This window comes from Lissotriton vulgaris, chromosome 6 (genome assembly GCF_964263255.1).
Source record: "Lissotriton vulgaris chromosome 6, aLisVul1.2, whole genome shotgun sequence".
Lineage (NCBI taxonomy): Eukaryota > Metazoa > Chordata > Amphibia > Caudata > Salamandridae > Lissotriton > Lissotriton vulgaris.
Genome location: NC_141694.1, coordinates 446,028,658 through 446,054,400, shown reverse-complemented (window position 1 = coordinate 446,054,400; position 25,743 = coordinate 446,028,658). Strand labels below are relative to the sequence as shown.

The 25,743-nt window shown below is 43.9% G+C and overlaps 1 protein-coding gene across 4 annotated transcripts in view; it reads right to left on the bottom strand.

Moving 5' to 3' along the window:
* The window catches only part of PHF3 (PHD finger protein 3), a 577,271-nt gene that overhangs the window by 450,125 nt on the left and 101,403 nt on the right, over positions 1 to 25,743 (bottom strand). For 3 of the 4 annotated variants that reach the window (XM_086926461.1, XM_086926458.1, XM_086926460.1), the window contains one exon: positions 1,940 to 2,101. The exons of the other annotated variant lie outside the window; for it this stretch is intronic. In XM_086926461.1, coding sequence (XP_086782587.1) covers positions 1,940 to 2,093 — 154 coding nt within the window. In that variant the 5' untranslated portion in view covers positions 2,094 to 2,101. The remainder of the gene's footprint in view (positions 1 to 1,939; positions 2,102 to 25,743) is intronic. 4 annotated transcript variants of the gene reach the window in all.

The following is a 25,743-nucleotide window of genomic DNA, read 5'->3' as shown; positions in this document are numbered from 1 at the left end:
CTGGCTGTGCTTGCTTCCCTGCCCCCTCGCTGTACTTGCTTCCCTGCCCCCTCGCTGTGCTTGCTCTCCTGAGTGTGTGTGTGGCTTTGGGTGGGTGTGTGTGGCTTTGGGTGGGTGTGTGTGGCTCTGGGTGGGTGTGTGTGGCTCTGGGTGGGTGTGTGTGGCTCTGGGTGGGTGGGTGTGTGTGGCTCTGGGTGGGTGTGTGTGGCTCTGGGTGGGTGTGTGTGGCTCTGGGTGGATGTGTGTGGCTCTGGGTGGGTGTGTGTGGCTCTGGGTGGGTGTGTGTGGCTCTGGGTGGGTGTGTGTGGCTCTGGGTGTGTGTGTGGCTCTGGGTGGGTGTGTGTGTGTGTGTGGCTCTGGGTGGGTGTGTGGGTGGCTCTGGGTGTGGCTCTCTCTCTGTGTGGGTCTGTGTGTGTGTGGATCTGTGTGTGTGTGTGTGGGTGGGTGGGTCTGTGTGTGTGTGGGTCTGTGTGTGTGTGGGTCTGTGTGTGTGTGGCTCTGTGTGTGTGTGGCTCTGTGTGTGTGTGGCTCTGTGTGTGTGTGGCTCTGTGTGTGTGGGGCTCTGTGTGTGTGGGGCTCTGTTGGTGTGTGTGGGTCTGTGTGTGGGTCTGTGTGTGTGTGGGGAATCTGTGTGTTTTTGTGTGGCATTCGCCAGAGATTAAACTATTGGCATTGTAAATGACAATGCCATCTATTTATCTGTTTTCAAAACCAACACATAAATACAAATTTTGTCATTTACAATGCCAATAGCTCAAACTTTTCAAAAGGCGAAACCATTGCATTGTAAATGCTTGTTTCAATATGCACTCATGAAAAACAGACATGTTGGATAATGACCCACAGTCCAGTCCAAATAGGTTAAAGGTTTCAGTGATGGTAGCAACTTTGGCTCAACTTTGGTACCTTGGCTTGAGCAACAAGACAAACCTCAGCGAAAGTATACGTTCTCTTTCTTCCCCGTAGGCACGTAAACACGCAGTTAACAGCCTCACACTGCAGTTAATCCTAACATTTTTTAAGACACTCAGGACCTTAGAGAAACCTGTTCCTAGAGAGTCTTGTACATGCTCTGGGTGACTCTTTTCTATTAGGGCTGTTAAAAAGCATTATTTAGCCAACCATACAGGTGCTTTGTTGGTATGATTTGGTAAACTGGGATTCGGCAATGAAAAGCAGTTAAGTAGAGGGGTGAAGTTCGGCGATGGGAGTGGAGAAATAGGACATTACCGAGAAGTTGGTGAGAAGGAATTTTAATTGTTTTAAGAACTTACCAAAAGCCACACACTAATATTTGTATGATCTCGGTTTCTGTGTGTATTTCAGTTCTGGTGTTTCTATTGCCTTCCGTTAATGTGGGTTTGTTGTTAGGCATAAGATTTGTGAGGTAGAGTATGCATTTTGAATATCATAGTCTATTTTGAGTGCCCATATGATTGTGTTGGGTTTTTACACTTGTGGCAGGTGCTATGGTATACGTGTTGTCTTTCATTTTGTATTTGTTGTATGTATACAAAGTATTAGTGGTTATAAGTGCAATTAGTGAGACCTTTTATGTTCTGTGTTGCTGTACAGCAATAATTTGGCTGCTGCAATCTCCAGAGTGTTTGCTATTAGCATGAGGGTTTGTTGTTGGTGCATTTAATTTTCATATATGGTGGTATTTGTGTTTCATCAGTGAAATAAACTGTGCTAAACACCTTATATTTAGCATGTTGGTATATTACTTCCATTATATCATGCAACTTTACATCAAGTGATGCACTGGATTGTCTTTTGATTTTGTTGACTTGAGCGCCTTCATTAAGTTACATTATATGCATTCAGGTTTTCTGCTGCTGAATATCCTGTTAGTAAGGTAGTGCTTCAAGGTATGAGTCACTCATACTGCTCTGCAGTGTGTTTATTTGATGTATTATTGCTTTATATGCAAGCTTACCCTGTGCTATCAAGCGAGGTGATTTTCGTGAACATTTGACTGCAGACTTATCCAATCTGTGCATTACGTTGCTGCATGATAGGATCGCATCATCTTCATCGATGGTATCAGGAGTACTTTCTTTTACACACCCGTCATCCATGATATCATCCATACCTATGGCTGGAAAAGAAAATACTCGACGGTCATCCCTTTGAACATAAGATGTTTTTAATCTACTATATTATGAGCACTCGTACATCCAATGTCAAAAGTTTACTGCTCTCAATGATGTTAGACCCATCAACAATGGAGATCGTTGCCTAATGAGCATGTAAGACCATAACATCCTATTTACACTAAAATTATTTGGGCCTTGTGAGGTGCAAAATCTAAAACCATATCCAGAAGAGTTAATAAAACTTGTAATATATGAATAATGCCTCAAGAACCACAGGTCAAGTAACACCATTAAGTTACTATAACTAGGTCCACTGTTCCGAATTTAATTGCTACTTGAGCAACAATCGCACTGCCTGACATACTCACCTGTCGTGCCCGGCTTTACAAGGCAAATAATGAATATGCATTAGCTGAGCTTGATATTTGCACTACACGATTTAGAGGTGCTAGTCCAAGGACAGAGCGCTAGGCATACCAGCAGTCCTTCTACTTTTGGAAATTTCAGAAAATGTTCCTTTAAGGGCCAGGATGAAATGGGTAAGAAGGACTACCAAAAGTTGTGAGAAAGGCAAATGTTACTTACCCTGGAAGCAACTATACGTGGCATGTAGTGCTGTAGATTCACATGCTGTGCATACTCCTTCCATCTAGTGTTGGGCTCGGATGTGTTTAACTTGTTTTTCTTCGAGTCACGAGATTCGGTGCCTGCATAATGAAGATGTACAGGGACATCGGATCCATTGTTAGATTGCTTCTCCATGCAGAGGTACAGGATAGGATGTAGCATAGAGATACAGAAGATGATGACCATGCACACAAATATAGAAGGAAGGGCCTCTCCAACAACCAAAGTTTTACAGGGAGTGGGAGCATGTGAAACTCCAGCAATTCGTGCAGCGAACAAATGTTTACTGGGTAAACAAAATGTTATGTTCATCGCATGTGTAGCTTTTGATACAAATGCTGTGCACAGACTGTAAAGCAGTTTTCACCCTAAGCTGTGACTAGTCAGAGGATGTTGCAGAGGACTGAAGGAGTGTATGGTGAACAGCCTTGCCAGCATAAGCTTGTTGACCTACTAAGACATCCACACAGTAATGCTTGATGAAAGTGTGTGGAGTAGACCAGGTATTTGTTTTGCAGAGGTCCTCTATAGGGGTGTTGCCAAAAGAAGCTACAGAGGATCCCATTTTGGAGGTAGAGTGTGGTCTGGGGTGGATAGGCAAAGATCGTTTGGCCTTAATGTGACAGGTCTGGCTACATTTGACCAACCACTGTGCTATTACCATTTTAGAGCGAGCATAGCCTTTGTGTGATTTGGAAAAAGAGACAAAGAATTGGTCTGTCTTACAGAAGTGTTTTGTCTTGTTAATGCAACTCAAAAGGGCTCTTTTGACATCCATTGATTGAAGAGCCCTCTCTGCCACGGACTCTGGATGTGGGAAAAATACTGGCTGTTCGATAGTTTGATTGAGGTGAATAGAAAAGATCAAATTGGGTAGAAATTTGGAGTTTCCTAAGGACTGTCATATCGGCGTTAACTTGGATGAGGGGTTCTTGAAGGGTTACTGTTTAAAGTTCACTCATATGCCTGAAAGAGGTGATGACAGCAAGGAAGTCTGCCTTCCAGGAAAGGTAAAGTAAAGGGCATGAGTGAAGTGGTTCGAAAGGAGTGCCCGTAAGTCTACTGATAACTATGTTAAGATTCTACACAGGGGCAGGTGGCAGCCTGGGTGGAATGACTCGTTCAAGCCCTCCCGCGAAGGCCTTAAGGAGTGGAACTTTGAAGAGCATAGTGTGTTCCCTGTTCTGTAGGTAGGCAGGAACAGCAGCCAAGTGAAGTCTAGTGGAAGTAGAAGCAAAGTATGACTTTGCAAGTAAAGCATATAAGAAAATGGTTACTTACCAGTAGCAGTTTTTGCAACTTGAAGAATTTTCTGGATTCACATGCCGTGCATTATTCCGCTGTCTAGTGGTTGGGTCCGGTAAAGTCTCCTTGAAGTCTCTGTCTCTAGCTTTTTTTTTTGTTGGAGTCATCGACCATTTGGGTTTAAACCCCTTACTGTGTGACATCAGAAGCCTGCCCTCAGATTCTTTTTTCTTCTTCTGGATGGTATTGCTGTCTTGAGTTTGTAAATATACCTCTACTGGTTGAGGTGGTGGGAGGCATGTGAATCTAGAAAATTCTTCAAGCTGCAAAACTACTCCTACCAGTAAGTAACAATTTTGTTTTGCAGCATGAATATTTTCTGGATTTTCATGCTGTGCACTGATTGCAGAGCAGTTTTCTTTTATGTGGGTATGGGTTCCTTGGAGTGTGTATTTGCAAACAAATATTTGAGTACTCTTTATCCCACTTCTATCTCTCTGTTGATCTGAATGTCCACTCAGTAGTTGTTATACTTGACATCGTTTGGCGTGTTTCCCCTGTCTTTTTGTTTTCTGACGACCTGGTTTATACTGTTTTTGCTGGTTTAGTGTCACTGAGCACATTATCACTGCTGTTCAGTGTCAAAGTGCAAGTGTCCCTGTTATAAATTATGTAATGGATTGGTGTTTCCATGATTGGCATATGGTATTAACTGGCAAGTCCCTCGTAAAGTGCACTGGGAGTGCCAGGGACTGTAAATCTAATGCTATTGTGGGCTCGCAGCACCTCAATGGGTTTGGTAGAGATAGTTTTCAGGCATTGTAGAAATATCCCAAGGGCAATACATCCCAGTGGATGCACACCAAGACATCTTAATGATACAGGAAGACCAAGTGTGGCACTAGGGAACCAAACACCCTCAACCTGGCAGCATGGCTCATGAGGACTTAGAATTTGGTCACATCAAGTTGCCAAGAAGGAAGATAGAGATACTAAAGGAACTAAGGCGACCAACAACATGAAAATGTTACAGCAACAAATGGAAAAGATTCCAATTATGGTGTAACAGGCCTGGGGGAAAAAAACTGGACGCACATGCCTCTATCAAATTCTACTTGGCAACCATTGTAGCCTAAGCAAGAGGCACTCTGAGTAGAAGTTTTTTCACCAAACCAGTGGTGAAGTGCTTCCTAGAAGCGTTGGAGAAAGTAGTACCACCAAGAAGCATGGCAATGGAGCTTGAATGTGGTGCTCACACTGCTGCTTGCTCCATGGTTCGAGGGCACCGCTTATAAGTACACAACGCACCGTCCTCATCCCGCACCATAGCCTTGGCCTACCCACGCCGGTGACATCAAGACCAGTTCATCAGCAGGGGACAGCGCTTCAGCCTTGACAACGCCGCTGACTGCACCGTGACCAGCCAGCACTGCGATGAGCACCGCATCACCTCGCACCGTGACCCTGGTCTCACCGACGTCGCCATCTGACGCCGCAAGCGTGCAACTGCACTGCACTGTTTTGAGAGTCTTCCTGACACCGTAGCTGGCTCGGGAAGCTGCAGTCAGCCAGAACTGTAAGGATTTGTTTTTTCACGACGCCGTGATTATCCCTGGACGGAGCGATCGACTTCAAGGAACTAACTGGATTTGAAGGTTAATTTGATAATTGAAGATTTTAAAGTACTGTATTGTGGATTTCTATCGTTTTTAGTCTTGTCTTAAGTATATATAAATATTGGATATTTTTCTAAACTGGTGTGGTGTCCTTCAGTAGTGCTTATACTGTATTGCTGTTAGTTAGGTAAAAATGCTTTACACACTGCCTCTAGACTAAGCCTGACTGCTCGGTTCAAGCTACCAAGGGGGTGAGCAGGGGTTATTTTAGGAGTGCAACTCCCTTATCCTGACTAGGAAGAAGGGTCCCTACTTGGACGAAGGTGCAAGCCCTTTCCAACTAGAGGCCCCCATTTTAACAGTAGTGTTTAGAGTAGGTAGGTATCAAAGAGCATGTAGCACCTGTGCAAATGTTTTCTAACACTACACTACCTAAGTCAAGTGTTGCTCCTTTTTTGCTCAATGAATGAGCCTTTGACTTATCTGCCAGCATTACTCCTGCCTTGTGATAATATTGTGTTTTTTATACTATCCGCCTTGCAATTGTTCCCTTGGTGGCTTGCTTGTCTGAAGTATACAAAGAACTGTTCTCCTTTCATGAGGTCCTTTGTTCTCTCCAAATTGTACATATTTGCTCTTATTACATCTAAAGTGTGCAATGCTCATTCCCCTTGTGTTTTAGGATGTTGAAAAAGAGCTGGTACGTGGATTGCTTGGTTACCATGGAATGTTGATACCACCTTTGAAACTAATTTTGGGTTCGTTTTCATGACCAACTTGTCCCTATTTATTCGAAGGCATGGATCTTGGGTGGTGAGTGCTGGTTTCTCACTTACTCTTCTTAGCGAAGTGATGGCCATGAGAAAGGCAGTTTTGAGGATTAGAAACCTCAATTGTGCATTCTGAATTGGTTTAAATGGTGAATTCATTAGCTGATTGAGCACCACATTCAAGCCCCATGCAGACATTGCCAGGCTTCTTGGTGGTGCTACTTTCTCCAATGCTTCTAGGAAGCACTTCACCACTGGTGTGGTGAAGAAACGTCTACTCAAGAGTGCCTCTTGTTTAAGCTACAATGGTTGCCAAGTAGAATTTGATACAGGCATAGTAGAGCCGATTGTCTAATAGATGCGTCTGGTATCTAATGACTGAGGCCTCTGGCGTCCAGTCTCTTTTTCCCCAGGCCTGTTACACCATAATTGGAATCTTTTCCATTTGTGGCTGTAACATTTTCATGTTGTTGGTCGCCTTGGTTCCTTTAGAAACACATGCTTTGCATTGACTAAATAGCAGTATTCTCCTAAAGCGGTGGCTATCCAGTAGATGTTGCAGTTGTTTGGAACAGTGTCTTTAGCACTGCTTTGACTTGTTGGCATGCTAGTACATCCACACAATAGTGTTTGGTAAATGTGTGTGGTGTAGACCATATTGCTGCTTTACAAATGTCAGCTATAAGAATGTCACCTAAAAAGCCCATAGATACCACTATATTGCAAGTGGAATGCGCTACAGGGGGTACAGATAAAGTTCTTTTAGCTTTTGTGCCGCAAGTTTGAATGAATTTAACAATCCATCTTGAAATGCCAGATTTAGAAATAGGATAGCCTTTGTGAGATGATGTAAATGAAACAAGCAGTTGCTATGTTTTACGGCAACCATTTGTTCCTTTGATACAATACAATAAAGCTCTTCTGACATCAAGTGTGTCAAGAGCTCATTCTGCTATGGAATCAGTTTGAGGAAAGAACACAGGTAACTAAACTGATTGGGTAATATGGAAAACAGAAACCACTTTGGAAAGGAATTTGGGATTGGTGCGAAGAACTACCCTATCATTATGAAGCTGAAAGAAGTGTTCTTCTAAGGTTAATGCCTGTAGCTCACCAACTCTTCTTAATGAAGTGAATGCAATTAGTAATGCCGCTTTCCCTGAGAGGAACTGTAAAGGACACTTGTGAAGTAGTTCAAAGGGAGGACCCATAAGTCATGTGAGAACAAAATTAAGATTCCACACTGGTGCAGGTGGAATTCTTGTTGGTACAACTCTCTTTAAGCCCTCTATGAAGGATTTGATGACAGGCACTTTGAACAAAGACCAATGCTGTCTATTTTGCAAATACGCAGCTACTACTGCAAGATGCAACCAAATAGATGTGGCAGAGCTAGCTCACTTTGCTGTAGGTTTACAAGGTAGTAGGCAATGTTCTGAACAGAAGCATCTAGAGGTAGAATGTTGTTGTTATTGCAGTAAACAACAAATTGTTTCCATTTTGCTGCATAGCAAGCTATGCTAGTAGGTTTTCTAGCTTTTTTTCAGAATAGTCATACAGTCTGGTGGCAAATTTAAATATCCAAACTCAATGACTTCAGGAGCCATATTTTTAAGTTGAGCTCCTTGGGTTCTGGATGCATGATTTCTCCATGGTTCTAAGTGAGGAGACTGGAGGGGAGATGTACCTTTTGATGCGGAACTACTGAGAGCTTTAACAGGATTGTGTACCACAGTTGACTGGCCCATATGGGAACTACCAAATTCAGTATGAGTGAAGTTTGCCAGAGTTTCTAAACAAAAAACAGATGGTTTAGGAGAGATGGTAAAGCGTAGGCAAATATCCCTGACCAATTCAGCTATAGGGCATTGCCTTTGGAAAGAAGGTGTTGGAACCTGGAGGCGAAGTGTCATCATTATGCATTGTCTGCTGTGGCAAAGAGATCTATTTGTGGGTACCCCCATTGTAGAAAGTATGGAAGGAGAACTTGGGGATGAATATCCCACTCGTGTATTTGCGGTCTCTTTCTGCTGAGGAGATCGGTAATTTGATTGTTCATTCCCGGGAGGTGTTCTGCTAGAATGTGAATCTTGTGATGGATTGCCCATTTCCATATTGTCTGAGACAGGAGTCACAGTTGGAGAGAGTGTGCATGTGTGTGTCCCTTGCTTTTGTACATAGTACATTGCTGTCATGTTGTCTATACGGACAAGGACAACTTTACCTGTGAGATGAGACTGGAAAGGTTTCAGCGCTAGAAATACTGCTAGAAGCTCTAGATAATTGATGTGGAGACGTTTGTGTTTGTCATCCCAGAAACCTTGAATTGTGTAAAGATGGAGATGTGTACCCCAACCTGTGAGATGCGTCTGCTGTTAGCACGACTTCTGGAACAGGGTAGATGAAAGGGCCCTTTTGATACATTGTGGGTTCCATCACTACAGAGCGATGGGTGCGGCTGGCCACAACTCTAGGTCTGTTAATTGACCCTGTGACGGATTCCACTGATGTGCTAAGCATTCTTGTAATGGACCCATGTGTAGTGCTGCATGAGATACTATTGCAATGCATGACGCCATCATTCCCAGTAGCCGCATTAAAGTCCTGGTTCGCAAGATTTGGTTGATTTGGAACTGCAGCAATAGTTTTGATATTGGAAATTCTGGCTGCATTGGGGAAAAGCTAGAGCCACGTGAGTGTTGAGAGTGGCTCCTAGATAAGATTGTATCTGTGAAGACTGTAGGTGAGAATTTTTGAATGTTGACCTTGAAACAGAATTTTTGGAGTGGGTGTAGCGTGGTCTGATTGTTTTGCAAACACATTTTTGTGTGCTGAATTGATGAACCAGTCGTCTAGGTAAGGGAAGACATGCATCTGTTGTCCTGGGGATGAGCTGCTACTAATGCTAGGCATTTTGTAAATACCCTGGGAGCAGTGGTTACTCCGAATGGAAGTACTTTGAACTGATAGTGTTTGCCTGCTATCACAAATCTGAGATATTTGAGATAAGCTGGATGAATGGGAATGTGAAAATATGTGTCTTAAGTGCAGTGTGGACACAAAAGAGCATTGCTGTAGGAGAAGAAGAACCTGTTGAAGCGTTATCTATGGAAATGCTCTAACAGTATGTACTGGTTTAACTCTTCGAGATCCAAAATTAGTCTCAAGGAACCATTCTTTTTTAAGAATTATAAAATAGAGGGAGTAAACCCCTGAACCTTAGTACTGAAAAATAACTGATTCTATGACTCCCTTTTGCAAGATAGATTGCACCTCTTGTTTGAGTAACTGCAGTTTGTGAATGTGAGGTGGAATGTTTGGTGGATTGGGGGTGAGCTCCAGGAAATAACCATGTTGGATAATGGAGAGCACCCATTTGCCGGTTGTTCTAGATTGCAACATGGGGAGGAACTGTTGAGGTCTTTACCCGAAAGGTGTTGAGTGATCGGGGGAAGTGTGGGCAAGTCACTGTTTATTGGGGGAAGGGGTGTTAAGTGGTGTGGCGTCTTTACCCCTACCTTTGAAATTGTTTCCTCTATATCCTCCTCTGTAGAAACCTCTAGAGGGAAAGGATTGGTTGTTGCTTTTATAAGAGGAAGCATTTGGGTCTGAGGATGTTGTTTTGGACCCTGCTGTGTAAAATGAGCAGCACAAGGAGCCTCTATTGGATGGGGACTGGAGTGCTCTCATGGATTTTGCAACTTCAGGGACCTTTTTCATCTTTTCTAAAGATCGGTCAACTACAGGATCAAACAGGTATTTCTTATCAAATGAGGTGTTCAAAATGGACGGTTGAACCTCAGGCTGAAACCACAAGATCCTAAGCCATGCATGCCTACTAAGCAGAATGCTGGTATTGATCTCCCTTGCTGTGGTGTCAGCTGCGTCTAAAGCACATCTGATTGAGGAGTTAGAGATGAGTTTCCCTTCTTAAACTAACCGATGTGCCTTAGTTTTGTGTTTGTCTGGGAGCTATTGGAACAATTGCTCCATTTCCTCCCAGTGTGCCCTGTCATACCTAGATAGTAGGCCCTGTATGTTTGCGATGCGCCAGTGGTTAGCAGCTTGAACAGACACTCATTTTCCTGAGGCATCTATAAGTTTGGATTCTTTGTGTGGGGAGGTGTATTCCCAGAGGTTTGCGAGTTAGCTGTTTTGCAAGCATTGGACACTACTAGGGAGGCAAGAGGTAATTGTCCCTTAATAAAAACAGGATTTCATGGTGAGGGCTTATATTTTTTAATCTACTCTTGAAGTTAAAATGCATGCTCTGACAGGGTCTTTAAAGATATCATCTGCATGCCTCATCATGTCTTTAAGAATAGGGGGTGTTTGACTTGACCTATGTGTGGACTCAAGTGTTTCAAATAAAACGTCCTCTTTCTTCATGTAATGGTACACCATGATACTCTGCTGCTCTAGTAATGAGCTGTTGATAAGCCGTATTATCATCCGGTGGTGATGGCTTTGCAGGATAGAGGTCTGGCTCATTGTCTACTGGAGGGTCAATGGTATAATCATTTAATGGGTCGGCAGGCAATTGAGTATCTTCATCACCTTGATCCACAAATGGATCTGTATGTGGAGATCCCTATGTGTATTGGATCTTAAATTATTAACTGTGGAGAAGATGGAGGTGGAGAGGGTTGTGGGGTGGATAAACAGGGCTGGTAGCTAGGTCCTTCTTCCTCTTTAAGGGAATGTTATCTGCAGTGTCCTATGCAGGAAGCTTGTGTTTTGCTGGAGTTTTAGACAAAATATGTCCAGTATCAGGATTAATATAAATCTTTTTCTGTGTTGGATCCAATTTGGCCTTAAAAGTGTCTAAAATTTGTTCTGGAGGCTCGAGAACACTGTCCATAAATGTTGGCGTAGACGTCGACTTTTCTTTCGTAGTGGAATGTTTTGGCTCCAAGCGTGCTTGAGTTACGAAGCGGAGGATTTCAGCTCAGAACCAGATTTGTCTTTGGAGCTTAATTTTGGATCCGGAAGTAATTTTGGGCAGCTCGGTTCCGACCCTGAAGGCTTGGCAGTTTGTTTCGGTGCCGAGTCGAGAGGCGGGCATATGAAACATTGTCTTGGTGCCGATCTTGGCCAGAAGGCAGAGGTGGTGCCGTTGCCTTATGAGTTTTGGAAGATGATTTAGGGGGCAAGGGATTTTTGGTACTCATGGCACCCCGCCCCGGTTGCACTTCTTCGGGCTCCAGATCTATTTCGAGCTCGGAATCAGAACGGAGAGGGCCTCTTTTTCTGCAGCGGATGCTTCGATCACTTCTTGATTGGATTCTTTCCCGAAGATATCCGGATTGTATTGGATGCTTTGCCGCTGCATCTCTTGTTGTCGTTCCAGACGATCACAGAGTCTTCTTGGACCGAAACAACTTGAAAGTGTCGCCGCCTTCCTCGGTGTGCTCCGGAGACAGACACAAGTTACAAGCTTTATGTGGGTCGGTGCAAGGATATTTGGCGTGGCACCAAAGACAGAACTGGAATGGAGTCCATTCCATCGGCAGAATGCTGGATCGGCGCAGCGAGCCAGACGACCGCCCACAAGGTTTTCTATCAAAAATTGAGAGTTTATGCTCGAATAGTTACGGTAGAACAGGTAAACGTATATGGAAACAATACCGTCAAGGGTAGAGTGGACTGCGCACTGAGGGGGAACCCAAAGGACGGTTTTCAAACCGGAAAGCAATAATACACGTCCAAACCCGATGGTGGAAAAAAACAATCTAACAATGGAGTCGATGCCAATTAACACTATCACCGAAAGGAGGAGTCACCTTACCTCATGACTGGAAATACTTCTTCGAATTAAAAAACTTGCAAACATCCGGACCTTAAACTAGATCGCAGGAGTATGCACAGCACGTGTATCTACAGCACACATGCCTCAAACATATAGATATCTAGGAACTCAAATGCTCTGCGGATCTGCCAGATCTCATGCTGATATCTGATTGGCTGCCAACACTTCAACCAAGAAGTGTTGCCAGCCATTATGGGACTTAGCAGAATACCCCCAAAAAAGCTAAAAAAAAAAAAGAGAAGGGGCAGTGTAGGAATACTCTAACGCCCTAGGCCTGCTGCTGGAGTAATTTGTTTTGTAACTTTCATGGCGACAGGTGCAGGGGTTCCATGAATCCCCCAAAAATATTTATAACAAAACAAGAACAATCTCCCATGCTTGTTCAAACTCGGCCCCCGGGTGGTTCAAGTGCGGGAGCAATTTATGATTAATTATTCGTGGAGGGGGTGCAAGTGGACCCCCTCCTCATGGCCAATAAAGCCCGCCACCTCCCCAAAGCAGGCCAAAAATGTGGTGGATGAGGGCCACATGACTCCCCTTCAAAGGTCGCTTAAGGCCACAAGGACCACCACCTCTCCAGGACTGGGCCTTTAAATGGAGAGGGGCATTAGTGATGTCGCTCCCTCATGGACATATTTTATGCCCTAGGCACCACCACCTCCTCAGGGCTTTGGCTAATTTTTAAGTGGGAGGGGGGCTATGCGGCCCACCTTATGGACTGTTTTTGCCCTGTGGAGCACCACCTTAGGCTGGACCTAACAAAACAAAGGAGGTTCCCCCCCCAGGTCGACTCTCTATTTACCAAGGTGCCCAACCTCGGAAAATTGTTTGCTGTCCTGCCAAGTGAAAGCAAACAGTAAGTAGCTCACTGGAAGCAAATGTTTCATAAAACAATTGCTTCTGCACACAGGGAGCAGCATTTCTTCCTGCTCTCTGCGGGAGGGAGCAATGGGACTGCTTGGGAATTGAGACTCTTTCCCCCCCCCCCCCCCCCTCCTCCTGGTGGTCCACAAAATTGCACACTGGGTGTCCTTAGTGGGGCCTGGGCGTCCTTAGTGGGGCCTGGGCACCCAGGAAGAATTTGCGGGCCCCAGGTGAAGGGAAGGGATTCCCAGGCTCAATATCGGCCCTTGAGAGGGCAATGTGGCACCCGCTTTGGTTTTTGGATTGGCTGGGCCTGGGGGTGACTACCCCAGGGAGAGGGGCCACAGGGCCCTACCTCTCTTCCAATAATTGGCTGGGCACTAGCGGATGGGATCCTCAGGGTCAAAATTGGCCCAGGGAGGGGGGGCCATATGGAAAACCTCTTTTTCTAATGTGGCTTGGCCGGGCCCCTCACCATGCATCAGGGATTAAATCACTGATGAGATCTCAAATTACATTACTAATGACATCATCCAGTGACTGATGTTAAATGTATATACAACAAGGTGTATTGGTGAATCAGTGGATGTATGAGGATGTGGATGAGGATGTGGATGTATGAGTGCCTGTATGGATGATTAAGTGGATGTGTGACTGACTGTGTAAGTGAATAATTAGGTGTCTAAACGAATGTATGGGTGAGTGACTGGTTGTGTGAATGTCTGCATCAGTCTGTCAGTTGGTTTCTAAGTGGCTGTATGTGAATTTGAGTGGGTACGCGACCAAGGAAATCACCCAAGACTGGTTGTGTGATTACCTGTGTCATTATCTGAGTGTCTGTGTGGGTGGGTGAGGGTGTGTATGACTGCCTGTATGGATGAGTGAGTGGGTGGGTGAGTCAGTGGCTGTATGGGTTAGTGAGTGCATGTGTGAGGGGCTGTATGGGCAAGTGTGTGCATGGCTGTGTGGGTGAGTGGGTGGAAGGGTCATTGAATATGGGTGAGTAACTGGGTATGTGAAAGGCAGTATAGTTGAGTGACGGGGTATAGGAGAGGCTAAATGGAGAGTGAATTGGAGAAGCTGTATGGGTGAGGGTTTGTGTTAGTGACTGTACAGGTGAGTTATGTTAGTATCTGAATGAGTGAGTGAGTGAGAGCGAGTGTGTGTGTGTGTGTGTGTCTGTGTGCGTGTGTGTGTATGTATGGGCGAGTAACTAGGTGAGTGACTAGCTCAATGGGTGACTGACAGTGTGTGGATGGGTGTATAAGTGTATATGTCAGTGGCTGTGTTGTAGATCTATGAATCAGTAAGTAGGTATTTAAGTACTGGTATAGGTCTGTGAATGGTTATGTGGGTATATGAAAGGTTCTATGGGGGTGCGAGTGGGTGCGTCAGTGATTCTGTGTATGATGTCATCAGTGATGTAATTTTAGGTGTCATCAGTGATGTTATATGTGAGCTCATAAGCAGTGCATTACAAGGGAGCGAGCATAGTTAGCTGTTAAATATAACTGCTGAATTTCACTGGTTTTGTACGAGTAAAACATGAGCCTAACTACAACGTCACTGTAACCCTTGTTTTTTACAGTGAATTCCTAAGGTTTTTTTTTAATTCCATTCCCTAACTAAAACGCCCCTGTGCCCTTCATTTTTTCCAGTAAATATCTAAGGTTTTTTAAATGCTAATTCCCAACTACAACGTCCCTGCAACCTTTAATAATTTTTTAGTGAATTTCTATAGTTTTTTTAACTAGTAGTCACGTTTGCAGAGTGGTGGAGAAAGGGAGCAGATCCCCCAACCAGCTCTCAGCAATTCCACTGTCTGGGACTTACTGGTGGTAACAGAAGAGGTTCCTGGCCCCCAAGGAGTCACAGAATCCAGGGGACTTCATCCCCAACCAGCAGTGCGTCAGGAGGCGCTTCTGCTGAGTGGTGGAGAAAAAGGTGCATGGCCTTCAAAGACCTCACCGCAATCAGGCTGTCTGGGACAGACTGGAGGTAACATCCAAGGGGACTTCATCCACAAATGAGCAGTGCGACAGGAGGTGTGTTTACAGAGTAGGTAAGAAAGTGGGCGGGTCTCTGGTGACTTGCCTGTCCTGCATGTCTTTTTTTGTTTTACGTGAGGGGGGCCGCGTTGCCCCCTTTCCCAGGCCTTTTCTTTTACTTAAAGGGAGGGGGGATCGGATGCCCTCCCACTTAGGCCGATTTCGGCCCCGGGGAGCCCATCTCCTGGGGCCCAGCCTCTTGTGGTCCCACCCAGGGCACCCATTTAGCAATGTTGGGGATAGCTGGGGATCCACAAGGCCCACGCGGTACATGCAGACTCTCCGCCTCCTGCAGGAGCCAGCATTGCTTGGACACAGAGAAAGCTGCTAACATGCAGCGCCCACTGTCAAAGCAATTGAGCTCCGCTTTGAACAAAATGCTCTTGGTTGATCAAGGTAGAGCACAGTTTCCTATGGCTTAGCAGGAGGTAAGCTCCCGCCAAGCCATAGCAAGCAGCTTTGTCCCAGCCGTGGGCACCCCAGGATGTAGCAGGAGTCGGCCCTGGGGGTGGTGGTCCCAATGGCCATCTTTCGCTCCAGTAGAGGGGCTGTGCGGCCCCACTCATTTTTAAAAGTAAAATAAAATTTGCCCCCGGGGAGATGGTCGTCGGAGTCCACAACTGCCCCCTCCTTTATCTTGAGCCCTGGGGAGATGGTGGTACCTGGCACTGTGGGGGGACTACGTGGGCCCCTGATATCTCTATTATTCATTGCCCCAGGAGCTGTCCCTGGGGCTGCAGGGGGGCCAAGCGGCCCTCCACCTGCAATTAGATAATTCAGTGCCCCGGGGAGGTGGCAGTAGCGGGGCTTTTCCGAAGTCTAGGAGTCCTTGATTACAATAAGCCTGCATGCCCCTGGGATTTGCAACACCCAAGGGTTTTGTAAAAAAGGCACTTGGAAGCTCTCGCATTTTTGTTTTTAATTGTTGCTGTTCTGCGAGTGCACCTATGAATTTGCAGCAAAATTAAACTTAAAAAAATACTTTTAACACCCATTGCTGGATGTCAGGGTATTCCTACCCTGCCTGCTTTTCTTTATTAACTTTTTTGCAAGCAGAGTCCCAAGATGGCTGCCAACACTTCTTGGTTGAAGTGCTGGTCAAATTTTTGTAGGAACTCAGAGTCCACTCAAGGACGCCTGTCCTCCGATATCCATATTTTTAACTTGAATATCACTGAAACGATTTACACTGAATCACAAAAAGCACACTTTCTGGACCAACATCTAGCTTTCTGCCAAATTTGGTGCAATTTTGTTTGGGTTGTAGTCCTGTTCAAAAACTGAAAATCCCCATACACATAAAATAAGGAAAACGCGTTTTGGTACCCTCTTTTTCTCGGCCCCTGCTTGAAAGATAATCCCGAAACTTTCAACACAGCAACTGAACCAATAAGAGGACTTTGAAAAAAATGTTCATGAATATTCATCAAGCGCCAACTCTTTTTCTATGGAAACTTTGATACCAACTAGAACTATGTACTGGCGATAGCCAGTAGGTGATATATATATATCCTAATCCTCAGAGAAGATCAGATCTAAAAGTATCTGGACAATAAGTTTTTAGTGTTATTTACTGTGTCATGCTGCATAAGCATTTCTAACCACTACCAACTCCTAGAGCAAGCCTTAATTGAACGACCATAAATGGAGAGTCAGGTGTTTAAAAGACTTTTTGCACAAATCACTAATCTAGCTTAGCATTGAGAATCGTAGGGTAGATTCTGAGTGCATGTCAATTAAATTAATTGGGCAGTAACGTACCAGGGTACTAGCTTTAACAATTGCTGCAAGTATGACCACTAACCAGTATTGCGGAAGATAGGCGTTAAACACTTCAAACTCTGTTAATTAATTATCTTTAAGTTAGAGGAACCACAAATGTCAGAATTAGATTTGAATAAAGCCAATAGAATTATATCTGAATCAAGGGCCTTACATATATGTGTGCCTAAAGCAGGTACAATGTCTTCAAATGGGAAAGAAACAGGATGGAGCCTTTACATTACTCTCAACGAGGAAGGTAAACGTTACATACCAGTAAGGCTCTGTGCTTGAAGCTTGTAGCATTGTAGATCACAAGTTGAACACTCTGCTGTTGTCATCTAGTTCTAAATAGGAAATTTTGCTTTTCTGCAATAATGCTTTTGGTTTTGAGTAGATGACTATCTACTTGAGATCATGTTTCCAAAACCCACAATGTGCGAGGACACAGACTCCACTTTAGATTATCGGAGTTCTTTTCCCCGTAGCTGAAATAGCCTGCGCATCTGGAACTAAAGAATGTATAATTTGACTTAAGTCCAGCAACAGTGCCTCTTCAAAAACTTCCCAGCTTCTGGGGAGTTGGAAGTGCGCACGATACAGTGCGTGAAAAATCTTTTAACCTGCTGCTTGTGTCTGGGGGTTTGTGAAACAGGGCATCCCATCAACTGGAAAACATGAGAAGGTGAAACAACTTTCGGCAAAAATGGGAACAAGTGTGAATGACAATTCTAACTTTCCACCTAGAAGTAAGGTTTCTCAATTGATAAAACCTCTCATTCAAAATCTCTTCACAGTGATAACAACCGAGAAAACAACTTCAGTGACAACAACTGTAAAGAGGATATATGGAATGGTTCAAAAGGTGGTCCATAAATCGTGTTAATCACACACTTAATTTCCAAGCTGGAATTGAGACTACCTAAAAGGGATTACATATTTTACACCTTCCGAAAAAAAAAGCTGTTATGACTGGGATTCTGCGAGTCAGATGTCTTAGTTTTCAAATAAGCTTCTACTTCTTATAAATAAGGGGTGTTCAGAGTTACATGTCAGCCCAAAACGCCCCAAACAATATTCCCCCAATAGTCCTTATAATGTATGTCCTTTTCATACCCCAACTGGGAAGAGTGGTGCCCACAAACACCTTTCAAATGTAAACAATGCCCAATATCTACGATTCCTGGTGAGCAGGTAAAGGATCAAACATCAAATCTTGCATGTAGTATTCCAAAATTATTCTTGTTTTGTCGGGAACTCATTGCCTCAACTTCCTCAGGGCTAAATGTACATGCTAGCAACACAGTATATTAAGCCACCAAAGTGGTCCAAATATGGAAATAATTCTCATTATCCTCTCCAAAGTCACAGAAAATTGTGTTCAAGTAGAAAAGGAGTATTTTGAAAAGATGGAGTACCGTTCATGTGTCCGTGAGCATTTACACAAAATTCAGTGTGCTACTACTGTCAGATGAACTTGCATGGAAATGCATGTTCAGAGGTCTATTTCTAAATGCTTAATGTATTGGGAAATGCTTTCCACTAAATGTTGTAATGATTGGTTTGTAGTGTAGCACAGCATTGTACCAAACAGTTCAATTTGGCATTTGCTTCCTTAAGAACTGCCACACTTTCAACTGGAACATAGAGATATAGAAATTCTAAGACTTCAGGAGCTCTACCACTAAGAAGAGAGACTTGGGATTGGGATGTGGGTGTAGAATTAGCCCTTGGCTCACAGGTAAGAGGTGTTTTTGGGAGGGGAGCCTCTGACGTGGCGGAACTGACATCTCTAGTAGCATAGCACACCAGGGCTCTTGCCCATGCTCCCTAAAAATAATTTTGGCAACCTGGATGAGTAACATTGGCATTTCTGGTTTGTCTTGCTTCAATACCAAATGTCTTGTATCCTTGTTCAAATAGGGGAGTCACAGTTCCACTCTTATGGAAAACCCAAACCTCTTATCAGCACAAGTACAGAAAGAATGCCATACAAAGGGGGGGGGGGGGGGGAGTATAGCGGACGAACAAGGCGGACAAGGTAGAGGACATGGTCTTCTGAGCCCCCACTTGGCTTCTACAGCAGAGAGGGTGCTGGTGTGAATTCTGAGGGGCTCAAGCAGGGCTCCACATTTCAACCAAGCCCCCAAAAAATGTATAAACAATGTTTATAACAACATATCATGCTTGAAAACTCAAACACAATATATATATATATATATATATATATATATATATATATATATATATATATATATATATATATATATATGAGAACACTGGATTTCCTCACTCAGCTCTGCGTATGCGGACACAGCCTCCACGCCAACCACAGCAAGGAAGAGACGAACCACCGAATTGGCAGGCAATAGTACTTTATTTTCTTGCAGTTCACTCAGCCATACATCAGCGACGCGTTTCGGACACGGATGCCCTTGCTCACGCTGCTATGCAAAGAATAAAACAATCACAAGCCGTTTTAAATGCATGTCACCTGTGTAGGTTACCACCCCCTGGTGGTAACTTCCTGTACCACGTGAAAAAACATAAGTGTAGAAAGACTATCACTGCTAGGGGGTTATTGTTCGTTGGGCACACTTTAAACAAGTATCAGGTTAAATCCATGATTAGTTAATAGACAATATTGCACAAAATAACTGGTTAAATCCACATATATACAGAGTGATTCATTGTTGTAATGGCATGCATAGCATGTAATATGAAAGAGACTGTTATAAATATTGGGAATGGAAAACCAATAAGTGCAAACAAGCGTCAGAACCATATTGTACGTGTGCAAAATATCGCAAAGTAGTATTTAGCAGCAAATAGACCATAATAAAGTGCATGTGTGACAATAAAGTGCAAAAAATAGTGATTGCGACGGAAGATAGACAACGTCTTATGGAATTATATGTAAAGCCTCAAATTCCACCAGGACAACGGAAGCCTAAGCAATAAATATAACTGTTATTCAGAGCCCTGAAATAAAAACAAGTCATAAATATATGAAAAGGCAGTCGATGTTACAAAGGTTAAGAGAAGTATCAAAAGTGTAGAAAAAGTGTTAAAATAGTGTTTAAAAGCTAGTATCAAAATTCCTTATAACAATATCTACAAGCAATTAGGACAGAGCAAATAACCAATGTGCAACAAGCAATTATATAAAGTGCTATATACAGTTCAATATTCCACACACCAATATAAGGAAAAATGATCGAATAGCTAGAATCAGACATGGCGGCGGAAATACATACAAATGGCAGGGTACATAAATAGGGAACCTAACTTATGTACCAAATGTTGATCAGAGGACAAAAGTGTGTGTGGCATTGACAGAGATGGATATACCTAATAGTTGGACATCACAAATAGGGAGCCTAACTTGAGATGTCAGAGAGCTTATGAGACTGTATTTATATACTACGAAAAGGGAGATGGAATCAAGAGAATGATGATGTTATTCTAAGAAATGGTGTAATTCCTCAATGTTATTGAGCCCGTTGGGCCAACGGGTGTCCAGCTCAAGTATAAATCTCGATTCTAACTTCCTGAGTAGAAGCTCTCTATTGCCACCTTTCCTGGACAAAGGTACTGAGCCAATTACATAATACGAAAGGCAAGATAAATCTCTTTTGTGGGTGTGATTAAAATGCCTTGCGACCGGATAGGCCGGATCATTGTGGAGTATGGCTCGTAGGTGTTGCAATATGCGCATGTGTACCTGAAGTTTGGTACTTCCTACGTACCGAAGTCCGCAGGAACATACCAAAACGTACACGGCATAGTCAGTTTTACAAGAATAGTTGCCCAGAATGGGTTTGTCCTCAGAACTAAATGGAGTAGTGTAGTGGGTAGTGGACATGCCAAATTTGCATGCCCGACAGCTGGAGCACTTGAAAAACCCCCTAGAAGGTCGTAGCCACGCTGCTTTGGTTTTTAGCTCAGGAGCAGGAGTGTCTAAGTAGCTACCCATGGTCTTAGCTCTCCTAAAGGACACTAGGGGAGTAGGGGGTAACACTGGATTAAGAATATGGTCACTTAAGACTATTGGCCAATTTTTGTTCAGAATGGCCCTGATTTTCTTTTCCTCTCTACTGAAAGTGGTGACCATACGGGGGCCGGTATCTAGTGGCCCGCTGGTGATAGTATTCTCGGTTTCAGTGATATTTAGAGGGAACAGGCTTTCTCTGGAGCGAGATAAGGATTTCTGGTAGGCTTTTTCTAACAGTGCTTTTGAATAACCTCTAGCTGTAAGGCGAGATTTTAGGTCTTTTAAGCATGATTCAAATTCAGCAGTAGAGCTGCATATTCTTTTAAGCCTCAACATTTCTCCGTAAGGAATGCCTGAAATTGTGTGTCTAGGGTGCATACTAGTACAGTGTAAAGTGGTGTTGCCCGCTGTCATTTTTCTATGTAAGGTGGTGTTGACCTTATTATTCTCTATATACACTTCTACATCTAGAAATTGAATTCGATGTTTTTCCACATGGGCGGTAAAATTGAGATTCAGATTGTTTTGGTTAATATCATTTATGAATTCAATTGCTTCCGCCTTAGTGCCTTGCCATGCTATAAAGATGTCGTCAATATAGCGTAGGAATTTGATAACATGGGTATCCATCCAGGCCTTATGGCGAGTCATGAGGACCTGCTCCTCCCACCAGCCCACGTGTATATATCCAGCAAAGAGTTGCCTGCTGTAAGAAACACCCATCACAGGTAAGTTCAGTTTTCGCCGAATTTTATTCTTTGGAGGGCATAAAATATTCAAGCAGCTGCCAGTGCCTCGCCCAAGTAGAATGTCCTTCCCTACGCGTTTCGTGAAATGAATCACTTCATCAGGGGTTGCGGGCATTTGTGAGGGAGAACACACCTTCTTTACCTTCTTTAAATTACTTTTCTCCCGCCCAGGTGGGCGTGGCCACTCCCGTGGCCTGCTGGTTTTTGGAGTTCTGTCTTTGCATTACCCAGTGGTGCGCTGTGTTCTCACTCTTAATAAAACAAAGTTCATGAGCCCAAGTGGGTTGCTCCGCACTGAAAGAACTTGTCATGCCTTTACAGTCCTCCAAGGCACCAACCTGTTCCTCTTGCCTAGGCGCCGGTTGACACCAAGGCGGAACTGCACGAAGTGCAGCGGGGAGTTTCTCGCGGCTCAGGCGGGCCGCATTCACATCCAACAAAGAGTTGCCTGCTGTAAGACACACCCATCATAGGTAAGTTCAGTTTTCGCCGAATTTTATTCTTTGGAGGGCATACAATATTCAAGCGGCTGCTAGTGCCTCGCACAAGTAGAATGTCCTTCCCTACGCGTTTCGTGAAACTAATCACTTCACCACTTCATATATACACACACACGCACACACAAAGAAAGTAATTGATTATATCAAAAATACAGTTTAATAATATGCTGCTATTCACATTTGCAAACTACACATTCAAATCAGGTCATATGAGATGGAAGTGATATAGGTTCCTTTCACACTAGAATTCAATTTTCTTGTATTGCATCATTGAGCAGAACCACAGCTCATATATGATTCATAGGTAAATTCCTGCTTTATCAAGGCTCGCTTAGTCTTATTTTGAACATCTTTGATTTTATGAGCTTTGATTCATAATAGCTAAACAGTAAAAAGTAAGACGCCATTATGGAGAATCAATTAGCTGGGTAAATGTGAGTAGGGTTCTCTGAGAAAGCACGACTGAACTACTCAGATTTGACTATTAAATAAGAACCAAATTAAAGTAGGCGGCGCCATTTCATGTAGTTCCTAATAATACATAGGATCTGTGCATTTAGATAACACACTAAGTGATTGCTGTCCAGACTAATTCCAGACACCCCCAAAGTGTTAGTCTTTAGACCAGCTAGTTCACAGTGCCACTATAAGCCCACTAAACTTACCAGGGAGCAAATAGTTTCTGGCAGCTATCGTACATGACAACTCATGATCCTTGGAGATCATGGAAACAGTACATTACTTTTCGTTCAGCCACTCATACTCACTTCTCAGAGATATACAGAATAAACGATGGAGACATTTTCAATAAGCATTCACTGTACCAGCGTCATTCTAGTGTAAAATATGAGTGCTGCGACAAACATTAGACAGAAACAGATATATACGATTGCAAGCATCAACCGAGTAAAAGGTAGAATTCTACCACGGAGCTAAAACAGTGACTATATACAGGCATATAGATACATAGCAATACATAAGCGTACTCCTCAGATGAAAACCTAGCTAAGTGCACCTAGCATGAATGTAGGTGTGAATCTAAGAATCCCCCTAGGAAAGAGGCAACCCAATTACCTGATGGGAGAGAATGAAGGACCACGTCCTGGTCTCGAGTTGGGCACCCCGCAAGGGATGTCAGACCACTGTGTGTTGGGAGTTTCTGTGTGTAGGGACTCCAGCGTCTTGTGTCAGCATGGAAGCTTTTCCTCTGGTTTGCCCAGCGAAGATGTTGTGCTTATATATACTCAAAAAGTTACCCTCTGGGGTTCTACCAAGATGTATGATCATATTGTGGGCCTGTCGTACAAGGATGACAACAGCAGGGTCTTTGACCAGAGGTATTATACAGAAGATGGTAATCCTGCTGTGATACTAAGAATCCTCGTGCATAATAAATTAGGCTACTTTTTGAAGAAAACCACACAACATTTATTCGTCACATAACTTGGGAAAAGGTCAGCCCCAGAGCCGTTATGTAGAGCAAGGTAGGACAAATGTAGGTTGTGCAGCTACCTAGGCCTATATTGGTTTACGTTGGGGCTCATAAAACCCTTCTTCGAAAGGACCACTGCCCCCATGCTGTTTAAACAGATCAGTATTGGCTCCTGCTGGTCAGTTTTTAGGGCTCGTCCTTTCCTATTCCGCAGGAATAGGAAACGAGCCCTAATGCAGTCAACCCATACTTCAGGCCAAGCAAGGGCTCTCCAGCGAACTTTCGGAAGTGCACACTTCGTGCACGAGCTTGCCACCTGCCTCCACAAAGCCATCTGTTGCTTTGCGCTCGGCCTCAGGCCGGCATTTCTCCTCCCCTAATTACCGGCCGGCACATCAAAGGCTGCTGCTCCCCATGCGTCTTGTTTTTCTGCCCGATTAATCATCCTCCTTCTATCCGTGGAATTCGAGCATTTTACTCTAATTGGCGAGCTGGAATGTACTAGGTTACCCTTAAACAAGCCAAGTATGTTCGGAGTCCTACTGATCATCCTTTATCCCTGTAGGAACAAATGACCATCAACTTTTTGGACTCACGAACCTTATTACTATTGTTATCTTGCTAGAGTGGTTTCTTACTGTGTGCGAGGCACCGATTTTGCATCCGTCGTGTCACATACGAGCATCCATCACGTCTTTCTCCTCGCACATTGTTCAATATTAATTGTGTTTTCAAAATTATTCAGTAAATGACCATTGACTGCTATTCTACTTAATTTGTTTTTCTTGAATTTCAGATTACGGGGCCACTGTTGTGTAAAATTTTACATTCTTCTGTATTCTGACTTCTCAAAATGTATCCATGTTGAAAATGTAACTAATGGCGATGTAGAAATCTCGTTGTACTTGAATTAGTTCTCTTGGATTTCTTTAAAATAACTGAAATCCCGTCTAAAAAAAACAATTTTAAGCGTCAGAAACACTTTCTGGCTCATAAAACTGGGTTTGTTAATTAGAAAAGGGCATTTGTTGGAGCAAATTCAGTCATTTTGCGAGTGTCGTTGTTCGTAATCACAAAAACCTTTCGTACATCAGGCCACACATCTTTCCAAATGATGTTTTCTAGCAATGCGAATGACATTTGAGGTTTTAAGTTTTACTACGTGATAGTTTTCACTAACATTAAATGTTTCTGTATTTCTTTTCAAACATGCATACATACACATGTACAAGCAAACATATGTACGCAATGTATGAATGTCTGCCCCTAGCTCTCCCCGAAAATGGAGAGAGCTGACAAATATGGAGGTCGCTGTAGGGCCAGGCAGGGGCCTGTCAGGATCGTGGGCCATAAAACGATGCTTCTGCCATGGGCATGACCCGCCCTCTCGTCAATCACCCTGCGCCGACCAGCATCGTGGGAAGTCTCGCGGCGTCAAGTGTGGCAGTGGGGCATGGCCAGTTAAGGTGCAGTGAGGTAGGGCTCAGCCCCTTTGTTCCTGCCTTCCTCGCCGCAAGCATCAGTGCTCCCCCCGCCCCCGACCGTCACACCGCTGGAAAAGGCCCTCAGCTAACATCAGGATCCGCTGCGGGCTGTATTGTTGCTTGTTTTTTTTGTTAGCTTGTTATCTGGAATCTCTGTAATTAACTCTTTGATGTGGGGACAGGGGCAGGTCGCTCAAACTGCAGCACAAATTAGTCACCACAATAGGAATATGCTACTTACCAGTATGCATCTGTTCTTGGCATGAAGGGCTGCTGACATTCATATCTGTGCATAGATCGCCGCCTAGTGTTGGGTCCGGATGATTGCACATTGTTGTCCTGGAAGAGTCTTCGAAGTATCACGAGATAGGTGGGTCCTCCCCTGGACTACAGTGCGCATGGGCATCCTCTCCATCCCCAGATTGTTTTTCGCCATTGTGGCAGAGATGGAGTGTAATACTGAAAGTGATGACCATGCCTGAAAATGCTTCTGAGAGCTGCAGCTGCGACAGGCACCGGGGAGGAGGGCGGGCGATATGAATGTCAGCAGCCCTTCATGCCAAGAACAGATGCATACTGGTAAGTAGCATATTCCGTTCGAGGCATGAGGGCTGCTGAATTCATATCTGTGCATAGAATAAATAGCAGTTACCTCCTTACCGGCGGGTGCCCGTGCCAGCTGCAGCAGTCTGAAAGAGAGTTCTGAGAACAGCCTGGCCTACAGCAGCTTGCTGTTTGGAGTGTA